Source organism: Rhinoraja longicauda, chromosome 12 (genome assembly GCF_053455715.1).
Source record: "Rhinoraja longicauda isolate Sanriku21f chromosome 12, sRhiLon1.1, whole genome shotgun sequence".
In the NCBI taxonomy this organism is placed as follows: domain Eukaryota; kingdom Metazoa; phylum Chordata; class Chondrichthyes; order Rajiformes; family Arhynchobatidae; genus Rhinoraja; species Rhinoraja longicauda.
Window position 1 is genome coordinate 54,720,773 of NC_135964.1, and position 12,193 is coordinate 54,732,965.

The 12,193-nt window shown below is 46.0% G+C and overlaps 1 protein-coding gene across 3 annotated transcripts in view; it reads right to left on the minus strand.

Annotated features, from left to right (window-relative positions):
- Positions 1–10,661: 10,661 nt before the first annotated feature.
- The window catches only part of LOC144599028 (homeobox protein PKNOX1-like), a 67,709-nt gene continuing 66,177 nt past the window's right edge, over positions 10,662–12,193 (minus strand). For all 3 annotated transcript variants that reach the window (XM_078409765.1, XM_078409764.1, XM_078409763.1), the window contains one exon: positions 10,662–11,081. In XM_078409765.1, coding sequence (XP_078265891.1) covers positions 10,870–11,081 — 212 coding nt within the window. In that variant the 3' untranslated portion in view covers positions 10,662–10,869. The remainder of the gene's footprint in view (positions 11,082–12,193) is intronic.

Below are 12,193 nucleotides of genomic sequence, written 5' to 3' on the forward strand. Positions count from 1 at the left end.
ATGGCATTGTGATCACGACCCAAAGTGCTCCTCAACACATACCTCCGTCACCTGACCCATCTCATTTCCTAACAGGAGGTCCAACACTGCCCCTTCTCTGGTAGGTACCTCTACGTATTGCTGCAAAAAACTATCCTGCACACATTTTACAAACTCCAAACCATCCAGCCCTTTAACAGAATGTGATTCCCAGTCTATATACGGAAAATTGAAATCACCCACAATCACTACTCTGTGCTTACTACTGATATCTGCTATCTCCTTACATATTTGCTCTTCCAATTCTCGTTCCCTATTTGGCGGTCTATAATACACCCCTATAAGTGTTGCTAAACCTTTCTCATTTCTGAGTTCCACCCAAACAGCCTCCCTAATCGAGCCTTCTAGTCTGTCCTGCCAAAGCACTGCTGTGATATCCTCCCTGACAAGCAATGCAACACCCCCACCTCTTGCCCCTCCGATTCTATCACATCTGAAACAATGAAATCCTGGAATATTTAATTGCCAATCGCAACCCTCCTGCAACCATGTTTCACTGATCGCCACAACATCATACTTCCAGATGTCAATCCAGGCTCTAAGCTCATCCACCTTTCTTACAATGCTCCTAGCATTAAAATATACACATTTAAGGGACCCATCATTTCTTATTCTGTTTATTTCTTTTCACTTCTTTCTCTCCTACATATTGGGTCTGAGTGTTTCCCTTTTCTGCCTCCTGCCTCACACACTGCCTATTAGCTATCTGTGTTTGAGTCTCCCCCCAACCGTACTAGTTTAAAGTCTCCGCAGTTACCTTAGCAAATCTCCCCGCCAGGATATTGGTTCCTCTCAGGTTCAGATGCAACCCATCCTTTTTGTACAGGTCATACTTCCCCCAGAAGAGGTCCCAATGATCCAGAAACTTGAATCCCTGCTCCCTGCACCAGTTCCTCAGCCACGTATTTTTCCTCCACCTCACTCCATTCCTATTCTCTATCGCGTGGCACAGGCAGTAAGCCTGAGATTATTGCTTTGGAAGTCCTTTTTTTAAACTCTCTTCCTAGCCCCCTAAATTCTCCTTTCAGGATCTCTTCCCTTATCCTACCTATATTGTTGGTACCTATATGTACCACGACCTCTGGCTCCTCTCCCTCCCCTTTCAGGATATCCTGGACACGCTCAGACACATCCCGGACACCGGCACCAGGGAGACAAACCACCATCCGGGTCTCCCGACTGCGTCCACAGAATCGCCTATCTGACCCCCTCACTATTAGAGTCCCCTATTACTATCGCTCTCCTCTTCCTTTCCCTACCCTTCTGAGCAACAGGGCCGGACTCCTTGCCAGAGGCCCGGGCACCGTCGCTGCCCCCAGGTAGGCTGTTCCCCCCAACAGTACTTAAACAGGAGTACTTATTTCCAAGGGGTACAGCCACCGGGGTACTCTCTAGTCCCTGCCTCTGCTCCTTGCCCCCCCCTAACCGTGACCCACTTGTCTACCTCCCGTGTTCTTGGAGTGACCACCTCTCTGTAACTCCTATCTATAACCTCCTCACTCTCCCTGACCAGACGGAGGTCATCAATCTGCCGCTCCAGGTTCCTAATACGGTCCCTTAGGAGCCCCATCTCGTCGCACCTGGCGCAGATGTGGATGCCTGGAAGACTATCAGACTCCCAGATTCCCCATATCCGACACCCAGAACAATAAACTGCTCTGGCACTCATACTCCCCAAACAAAGCCTCGTGCTCGGTTTCTAAACCTACCGCCCGGCCAATGCTCCAACCGCTCCAACCGTCCACCCAAAAGAACTGAGTGATCTGGGAGAGGCGAAAAACAGGATAAAAAACACAGGCCAATTTGGGAGAAAAAAATCCGGGAAATTCCTCTCCGACCCCAAGCTAGGCGATCGAAACTTGTCCAGGAGATCACACAGGTCTTACTCCTTACTATCCCCACACAATACTTCCCAAGCAACACAGCTTGCTGCTACTGGCTGCTGCTGATTGCTGATTCCAAGCCTCAAGCCTCCATGGCTGATCATTCTCAATCAGTACCCCGTTCCTGCCTTCTCCCCATACCCCCTGACTCCGCTATCCTTAAGAGCTCTATCCAGCTCTCTCTTGAATGCATTCAGTGAATTGGCCTCCACTGCCTTCTGAGGCAGATAATTCCACAGATTTACAACTCTGACTGAAAACGTTTTTCCTCATCTCCGTTCTAAATGGCCTACCCCTTATTCTTAAACTGTGGCCCCTTGTTCTGGACTCCCCCAACATTAGGAACATGTTTCCTGCCTCTAACGTGTCCAACCCCTTAATAATCTTATACGTTTCGATAAGATCTCCTCTCATCCTTCTAAATTCCAGTTACACTAGTCCCACCTGCCTGCGTTCGGCCCATATACCTCCAAACCTGTCCTATCCATGTATCTGTCTAACTGTTTCTTAAACATTGGGATAGTCCCAGCCTCAACTACCTCCTCTGGCAGTTCATTCCATACACCCATCACCCTTTCTGTGAAAACGTTACCCCTCAGATTCTTGTTAAATCTTTTCCCCTTCACTTAAACCTAAGTCCTCTGGTCCTTGATTCCCCTACTCTGGGCAAGAGACTGTGCATCTACCCGATCTATTCCTTTCAAGATTTTATACACCTCTATAAGATCACCCCTCGTCCTCCTGCACTCCAAGGAATAGAGACCCAGCCTGCTCAACCTCTGCCTATAGCTCAGATCCACTAGTCCTGGCAAAGTCGTCGTAAACCCCCTCCCATTCCCAATCTGGCCTTTCTGCCCTGGGCCTCCTCCATTGTCAGAATGAGGCCCAGCACAAATTGGAGGAACAGCACCTCATATTTCGCTTGTGTAGCTTATACCCCAGCGGTATGAACTTCTCCATCCCCTCCCTCTTCCCAGTTCTACCAGTCTGTTTACGACTATATTTTATCTCTGTACCGCCCACTCCCCTGACAGTCTGCACAAGGGTCTCTACCCGAAGTGTCACCTATTCCTTATCTCGAAATGTTATCTGTCCCGCTGAGTTACTCCAGCATTTTGTGTCTATCCTCGTAATCTTCTCTGAATCCTTTCCAGCCTTGACATCTTTTCTATAACATGCTGCTTAGAGCTGAACACAATAATCTAATTGCGGCCTCACCAACATCTTATACAACTGCAACATGGTCCCCCAACTTCTATATACAATACTCTAACTGACGAAGGTCAATGTACCAAAAGCCATTTTGACCACCCTATCTACCTGCGACTCCATCTTCAAGGAACCATGCACTAGCACTCCTAGATCCGTCTGCCCTACAACACTCCCCAGAGCACTACCATTCACTGTGTAAGTCCTGCCCATGTTAGACTTCCATATATGCAACACCTCACATTTCTCTGTATTAAATTCTATCAACCCACCTGGCCAATCGATCAAAATTTGTCACAACCATCTTCACTATCTGCAAAAAACACACTTTTGTATCATCAGCAAACTTGTTAATCTTACCAAGTTTGTTCTCATCCAAATCATTGATGTAGATGACAAACAGTAATGCGACCAGCACCGAACCCTGAGGCACACCATTAGTCTCAGGCTTCCAGTCCAAGAAGCAATCTTCCGCCATCACCCTCTGCTTTCTTCCATGGAGCCAATAATTTCAGAGGGTAGTAATTTCTGAATTGTTTTGGCACCGCGTGCTAGTGAGGATAGGAACAGGAAGATCTTTAGCCAGAGGGCGGCGAATCTGCAATTCTTCGCCACAGACTGCTGTGGAGCCCAAGTCGTTGGGTATTCTTAAAGTGCAAGGCTGAGGAATTGGTGCAGAGGACAGGAATTCTGATTTTTGGACCTGGGAACAGAGTTAGTCCATTTCACCCATTATGTCTACTCTCCCATCCAATCATGGCTGATCTATTTTTCCCTTTCAACCCCATTCGCCTGTACTGAACAACTCCTGTATTGCTCCCAATACGTTTGATTCTCAGGTCCAACCCTGAGCTATAAATTATGAATAGCTTGTAACAATCTTGTTTGTCATTAAATGTCTAAAGATATTTAAACAGGTTCATGGATAGGAATGTTTAGAGGGATATGGGTCAAATGCACAGATAAGTTGGGCCGAAGGACCTGTTTTGATAAAACCACCTATTGTTTGTCATCTGCAAACTTACCATATTCCTTGATGTAGATGCAAATCATTAATGTATATGACAACACCAATCCCTACAGTGATGGTAGAAGCCTGTGTCCCATTGTCAAAACATTTTTTGCATGTAATTTGCCAACTCGCATAAACTGCATCACCCTCACTGCATCTCTACAAATCAATCCCTTCTCTGTTTGAACTTCGGAGTGATGGTAAACGGAATCTGTGGGACCTCTTCAATGGGCATTCACGAGGCGATAGCCCTGGCTACCAAGAGGTTAAACTCCCTGAAGGACCTTACTGACCTCTTGGCTTTTTACAATGTTGTCATTTTCATGGCACTGTTAGGAAGGGTGTTCTTTATTCCCTTTTGAGTTCAGAGATACAGCGCAGAAACAGGCCCAATGGTCCACTGAGTCCGCACCAACCACTGATCACCCCCTTACATTAACCTACACTCTGGGGACAATTTGTACAACTTACTGTAGTAGGGGTGGGGGGGACAAAGTGGAAATACAAGGATGTAGTATATCTGGACTTTCAGAAAACCTTTGATAAGGTCCCACACAGATTAGTGGGCAAAATTATAGCACATGGTATTGGGGGTAGGGTATTGACATGGATAGAGAATTGGTTGACAAACAGGAAACAAAGAGATTATTAAGGGGTCGGACACGTTAGAGGCAGGAAGCATGTTCCCAATGTTGGGGGAGTCCAGAACAAGGGGCCACAGTTTAAGAATAAGGGGTAGGCCATTTAGAACTGAGATGAGGAAAAACTTTTTCAGTCAGAGAGTTGTGAATCTGTGGAATTCTCTGCCTCAGAAGGCAGTGGAGGCCAATTCTCTGAATACATTCAAGAGAGAGCTAGATAGAGCTCTTAAGGATAGCGGAGTCAGGGGGTATGGGGAGAAGTCAGGAACGGGGTACTGATTGAGAATGATCAGCCATGATCACATTGAATGGCGGTGCTGGCTCGAAGGGGTGAATGGCCTCCTCCTGCACCTATTGTCTATTGTCTAAAGAGTAGGAATAAACGGGTCCCTGACAGAATGGCAGGCCGTGACTAGTGGGGTGCCACAAGGCTCGGTGCCACAACTATTTACAATATATATGAATTATTTAGATTATGGAATTAAAAGTAACGCTAGCAAATTTGCAAATGACACAAAGCTGGGTGGCAGTGTGAACTGCGCAGAGGTTGCCAGGAGGTTGCAGGGTGACTTGGACACATTGAGTGGGCAGATGCATGGCAGATGCAGTATAATGTAGATAAATGTGAGGTTATCCACTTTGGCGGTAAGAACAAGGAGGCAGATTATTATCGCAATGGTGTCAGATTAGGAAAAGAGGAATTGCAGCGCGACCTGGGTTTCCTTGTACACCAGTCACTGAAAGTAAACATGCATGTACAGCAGGCAGTGAAGAAAGTTAATGGCATGTTGGCCTTCATAACGAGAGGATTTGAGTACAGGAGTAAAGAGGTCCTTCTGCAGTTGTACGGGGCCCTGGTGAGACCACATCTGGAGTATTGTGTGCAGTTTTGGTCTAATTTGAGGAAGGACATCCTTGTTATTGAGGCAGTGCAGCGTAGGTTCACCAAGTTAATCCCCAGGATGGCGGGACTGTCATATGAGAAAAGATTGGAAAGACTGGGCTTGTCTTCACTGGAATTTAGAAGGATGAGAGGGGATCTTATAAAAACATGTAAAATTATAAAAGGACTGGACAAGCTAGATGCAGGAAAAATGTTCCCAATGTTGGGGGGTTCCAGAACCAGGGGCCACAGTCTAAGAATAAAGCGGAGGCCATTTAAAACTGAGGTGAGAAAAAACTTTTTCACTCGGAGAGTTGTGAATGTGTGGAATTTTCTGCCACAGAGGGCAGTGGAGGCCAATTCACTGGATGAATTTAAAAGAGAGTTAGATAGAGCTCTAGGGGCTAGCGGAACTAAGGGATATGAGGAGAAGGCAGGCACGGGTTATTGATTGTGGATGATAATAGACAATAGGTGCAGGAGTAGGCCATTCAGCCCTTCGAGCCAGCACCGCCATTCAATGCGATCATGGCTGATCACTCTCAATCAGTACCCCGTTCCTGCCTTCTCCCCATACCCCCTCACTCCGCTATCCTTAAGAGCTCTATCCAGCTCTCTCTTGAAAGCATCCAACGAACTGGCCTCCACTGCCTTCTGAGGCAAAGAATTCCACACCTTCACCACTCTCTGACTGAAAAAGTTCTTCCTCATCTCCGTTCTAAATGGCCTACCCCTTATTCTTAAACTGTGGCCCCTTGTTCTGGACTCCCCCAACATTGGGAACATGTTTCCTGCCTCTAATATGTCCAATCCCCTAATTATCTTATATGTTTCAATAAGATCCCCCCTCATCCTTCTAAATTCCAGTGTATACAAGCCTAATTGCTCCAGCCTTTCAACATACGGCAGTCCCGCCATTCCGGGAATCAACCTAGTGAACCTACGCTGCACGCCCTCATATCATATCATATATCATATCATATATATACAGCCGGAAACAGGCCTTTTCGGCCCTCCAAGTCCGTGCCGCCCAGTGATCCCCGTACATTAACACTATCCTACACCCACTAGGGACAATTTTTTATTTATTTTTTACATTTACCCAGCCAATTAACCTACATACCTGTACGCCTTTGGAGTGTGGGAGGAAACCGAAGATCTCGGAGAAAACCCACGCAGGTCACGGGGAGAACGTACAAACTCCTTACAGTGCAGCACCCGTAGTCAGGATCGAACCTGAGTCTCCGGCGCTGCATTCGCTGTAAAGCAGCAACTCTACCGCTGCGCTACCGTGCCGCGCCTCAATAGCAAGAATATCCTTCCTCAAATTTGGAGACCAAAACTGCACACAGTACTCCAGGTGCGGTCTCACCAGGGCCCGGTACAACTGTAGAAGGACATCTTTGCTCCTATACTCAACTCCTCTTGTTACGAAGGCCAACATTCCATTGGCTTTCTTCACTGCCTGCTGTACCTGCATGCTTCCTTTCAGTGACTGATGCACTAGGACACCCAGAACTCGTTGAACATCCCCTCTTCCTAACTTGACCATTCAGATAATAATCTGCCTTTCTATTCTTACTTCCAAAGTGAATAACCTCACACTTATCTACATTAAACTGCATCTGCCATGTATCCGCCCACTCACACAACCTGTGTGATCAGCCATCATCACATTGAATGGCGGTGCTGGCTCGAAGGGCCAAATGGCCTCCTTATGCACCTATTTTCTATGTTTCTGTCTTTAGAACGTGGGAGGAAACGAGCACATGAAGAAAACCCACGTTGTCACAGGGTGAACATACAAACTCCGTACGGACAGCACCCGTAGTCAGGATCGAACCTGGATCTCTCTACCACTGCGCACCCCCCTATCAAATTTACAATCTTTAACAGCTGAGTTCAAATTCCACCTTCTTTGCATTACTGGTTCAGGAACCTAATCACTGTCTTCAACCAACCCCCTTTCACCTTAAAACAACTGTTATGTACAATGAACACATGTAAACAGAAAGGCACAAATAACCCAATTTCTAGGTTTCTACACCGTGTTTTTTTTTCTGCATTCGAACTGTGCACTTTGAAATCTCCGGTGCTGTTTAGATTTTGACATTTCAGATCAATAACGTTTATCCCATTGGCGGGAAAGTGAAAATGTCGGTAAGTTTGAGTGTGAGTGCAGGACACAGGCATGACGTCCTTTGGAGTGAATCATAGTTCAATCTGCTTGCTGAATGTAACCAAGGATCCCGGTATCTTTACAAAGGTTCACTCACCCTGTTCAGACACACACTGCCCTCCACCACAATAAGCCACAAATACAGAAAATGCTGGGAATCCAAAATAAGAATAGAAATTCAATTTGATGTAAGGCAATTGTTCTGAAACATTTCTCAGCTCTTAGAAAAATACAGCACAGGAACAGGCCCTTTGACCCTAATGTTTGTACTGAACATGATGTTCAGATAAACCATTTCATTTGCCAACACATGACCCCTCTACTCCAAGCATAACCACGTGCCAATCTAAAAGCCTCTTAAACACCTGTATTGAATCTGTCCCCACCACCACCCTGGCAGTGCATTCCACACACCCACCACACACACACACCCACCACACACACACCCACACCCACTACACACACACCCACCACACCATGTGTAAAACAAACTTGCCCTGTACATCTCCTTGAAACTTTGCCCTCTCACCTTAAAGCTATGTCCTCTAGTCTTTGGCATTTCCACCGGGGAAAAATGTTCTGACCGTCTACCCAATCCATGCCTCCCATGACTTTAAATACTTCCTTCATGTCTCTCTAACCTCGGCCTTCCATAAAAAGCCATGCAAATCTCCCCAAATAGATGGGGAGGGAAATTACAATCGCGTAACACAGAACAGGCCATTTCAGCTGACTTTATCCATGTTGCACTATTGTCCTTTGCCTGAACGGGGAACTGATTTTAGATGGATCAGCCATGATCATATTGAATGGTGGTCCGGGCTCGAAGGGCCGAATTGCCTACACCTGCACCTTTTTTTCTATGTTTCTATATCCCTCTACTTCTTTCCTATCCTATTACATGTCTACATGCCTTAACATTATAATTTTATCAGGCTCCACCACTTCCTCTCGAAGCTCAATTTAGAATCCCACCACTCTCTGTATGAAAAACTTGCCTCTCTCATCTTCAAATTTCTCCCATTTCTCCTTAAAACTGTGCCCTCCAGTTCTTGGCTACCCTGCTCTGGGTAAAGGACTCTGACTTTCTATCCTATCTATGCCCTTCATCATTTTATTTATGTTTACAAGGATTTTGCCGGAACCTGGGGTAAAGGCGAAGTTGGGCAGACGAGGACTTTATGCTCGGAGTGCAGAAGGCTGAAGGGTGACTGTATTTCGGTGTAAAATGGACAAATTCCCTGCAGACAGCACGTGAGGTCAGGACTGAAGAACTTACTGGAGAGGGAAGGAGGAACTCTACCAGAGTTGTGCCACCCTCCTCTACACCCTGGCTTGTTGATGTAGTCACATACATGTACGTACATGCTTACAAACATGCACCTGATCATATGTCAGCACATACATGCACACATAAGCCTACACACGTGCACACACTCACAGAGCCTGTCAGAACACAGAGGCCCTACAGGGAAGGAAATGGAAAGTTGTGGTCATTTCCGTGATTGATCTGTGACTCCGGGTGCAGGATGTGAACACTTTTCTGAAATGGCCTTGCACCCACTTACTTGGTGGGACCAGGGTGGATAGAAAGATAACTGCTGGTCAGGACCACGATACCCCCGATCCCTACAACCAATGAATTACAAACCACAGCTGGTCTAATTGAGCGATGGGCACACTCAATCAGCCAATTACTGGTCAATGAACACAGTAGACTACTAATAGCATTGTAACAAGAATATAATTTAAATCTAGTATGATGCTTCTCTTCATTTTAATAAATGAGGCAAATAATAATGAAGTAAAATAAGCTCCTCGTAACTCTGGGTGAGTGTTGTGGGATATTCACTCTGTCCCAACCTCAATGTGTGGTTTGAGGACTGCCTGGGTTGGAGTGAGTGTCTGACCAAGGTGTCATTGCTCAGAGCTCTGTCTTGGCTCTCAGGAAGAATGGCCAGTGCCAAGAAGTTGCAGAGTGAGGTGGACGGGAAGGAGTGTATGAACAATTACCGAAGGAGCAAGGAATTGATTAGCACCCATATTCACTGCAGTGTTACCGCACTTATTTTTAAGATACTTAAAATATATAAAGCTTACATTATTTGTATTAATGGCACAAAGAATCTCAGTAGAGTTGGTCAAGTAAAAGCACTGAAACTCAAGTGAGCAGAATTGATCAACTGGAGGCAGTTCATTCCCACTGGTCTTGCTGGCGACGATGCAGAGTATGCAGGAGTGGTTCAGGTATACAGCACCTAATTCATGCCACACTTCCCACTATCACCAGCACTCAGCCCGTTCTTCCTTCCCCTCCACCAACCTTGGGTCTGGAGATGGTGGAGAAACTCTCTGAGGTCATTAGTCTTCGCTAGATTAAGAGGTTCCCATGAGTAAGAACAGAAGACTTAAAGCCAGTGACTGTTCGAGCCGGTCCAGAGCACTGGGGAAACTGCCCACCATACCCTACAGCTGTTCAGCACCAGCTTAGGGTGAGTGGTCCACCACCCCATCTGCCCTCACCAGTACCTTTCACATATCACCTGCCTCATAAGAGCAGTTGCTGCGTTGTGTGCTCACCTGAAGTTTGCCTGCACTCTGTCCTGAAACCCATCCCTGCCCAAGTTAGTAGAGTATGGGGGAAGCTGACTGCAAAATGTTTTTGACAATAAAATTCATCAATTTAACCAAGGCAGGATTTGATCCAATAATTTGTTTGTCGGGCAGCTAAGCTGAGTTTTTGAAAATCACCTGTCAATTATGGCCAGTTATTTCTGAATGAATGAAAGAGACAAAGTGCACACAAAGTTGAACCTTCAGTCTGAGTCTGTACATCGTTCACAACTGCTCACATTAAAGCAGCTACTTCAATGTGAGAATATTCAATACAAGGTGAAATAGAAAAGTGTGCTCTCCTACCACTGTATAAAAGAGATCAGAAATAAAAATGCACTGTGAGTGCAAAGAATAAAAATGCCTGGTCTGAGTGCTTTCCATGTCTTTCCATCCTTTCTGAGCCTTGCCTATTGCAGGGAGTCACTGTTGTCTAAGGCCAGGACAGTTATGTTTGTTGTTGAGAGATCGCTGTCATCTTCTTCCACACTGTTTCCAGAATCCTCTCCGCTCTGCCCAGCCATCATGACCTGCTGCACAGCCAGTGTTGCTCCATCAGAAGACAAGGACTGCAGACTGTCCACATTCACGTTCACGGGACTTGATATCGAGACCATCGCACCTGCAGAAGGGGAAAAGACCATTCAGTTTCCACAACAGTAATGCCAGCACGGATCTCGTGATGATGTGGGATTGGCAACAGGTGAATTTCACAATCACCGGGTTAAACATTAACGTACCACACGGGTACTTAGCACATGATAAAATAGGCCGGTCAGCATGGTTTTGTGAAGGGAGGGGATCTTGCCTGACAAACCTGTTGGAATGTTTTGAGGAAGTTAATAGCAAGACAGACATAGGAGAGTCAGTGGATGTTGTTTACCTAGATTTTCAGAAGGCCTCTGATAAAGTGCCGTATCTGAGACTGCTAAAGAATGATATTAGAGAGAAGATACTAGCATGGATAGAAGGTTGGCTGAATGGCAGAAGGCAAAGAGTGGCAAGAAAGGGGGCTTTTTCTGGTTGGCTGCCAGCAGTGACTAGGGTCGATGTTGGGGCTGCTACTCTTCACAATGATTTGGATGATGAGGGGGAGGAACCTCATTGAAAATGTCCACATAGTGAATGGCCTGGAGAGAGTTGATGTGGACAGGATGTTTCCACCAGTGGGAGACTCTGGAATCGGAAGGCTTTAGCCTCAGAAGGACATACCTTTAGAAAAGAGATGAGGAGGAATTTCTTTTGTCAAATGGTGGTCAATCTGTAGAATTCATTACCAAAGTCGGTTGTGGAGACCATGACGTTGGATTTTTTAAGGCGAAGATTGACAGATACTTGATTGGTAGGGGTGTCAAGGGTTATGGGGAGAAGGCAGGAGAATGGGGTTGAGAAGGAAAGATAGATCAGCCACGAATGAATAGCGGAGTATATTCAATGGGTCAAATGGTCTACTTTGCACCCATGACATGCACTATCAAAGCAATGGGCAAGAAAACACACCAACGCCTCTACTTCCTTAGAAATCTTATGAAGTTTGACATGTCCTCAACAACTCTCACTAAATTCTACAGATGCGCCGTAGAAAGCATTTTATTAGGATGCATCACAGCATGGTTTGGGAACAGCTATATCCACGACTGCAAAAAATTGCAGAGAATTGTGAACGCAGCCCAGACCATCACACAAACCATTGACTTAATCTGCACTTCACGCTGCCTCGACCAGACCACCAGC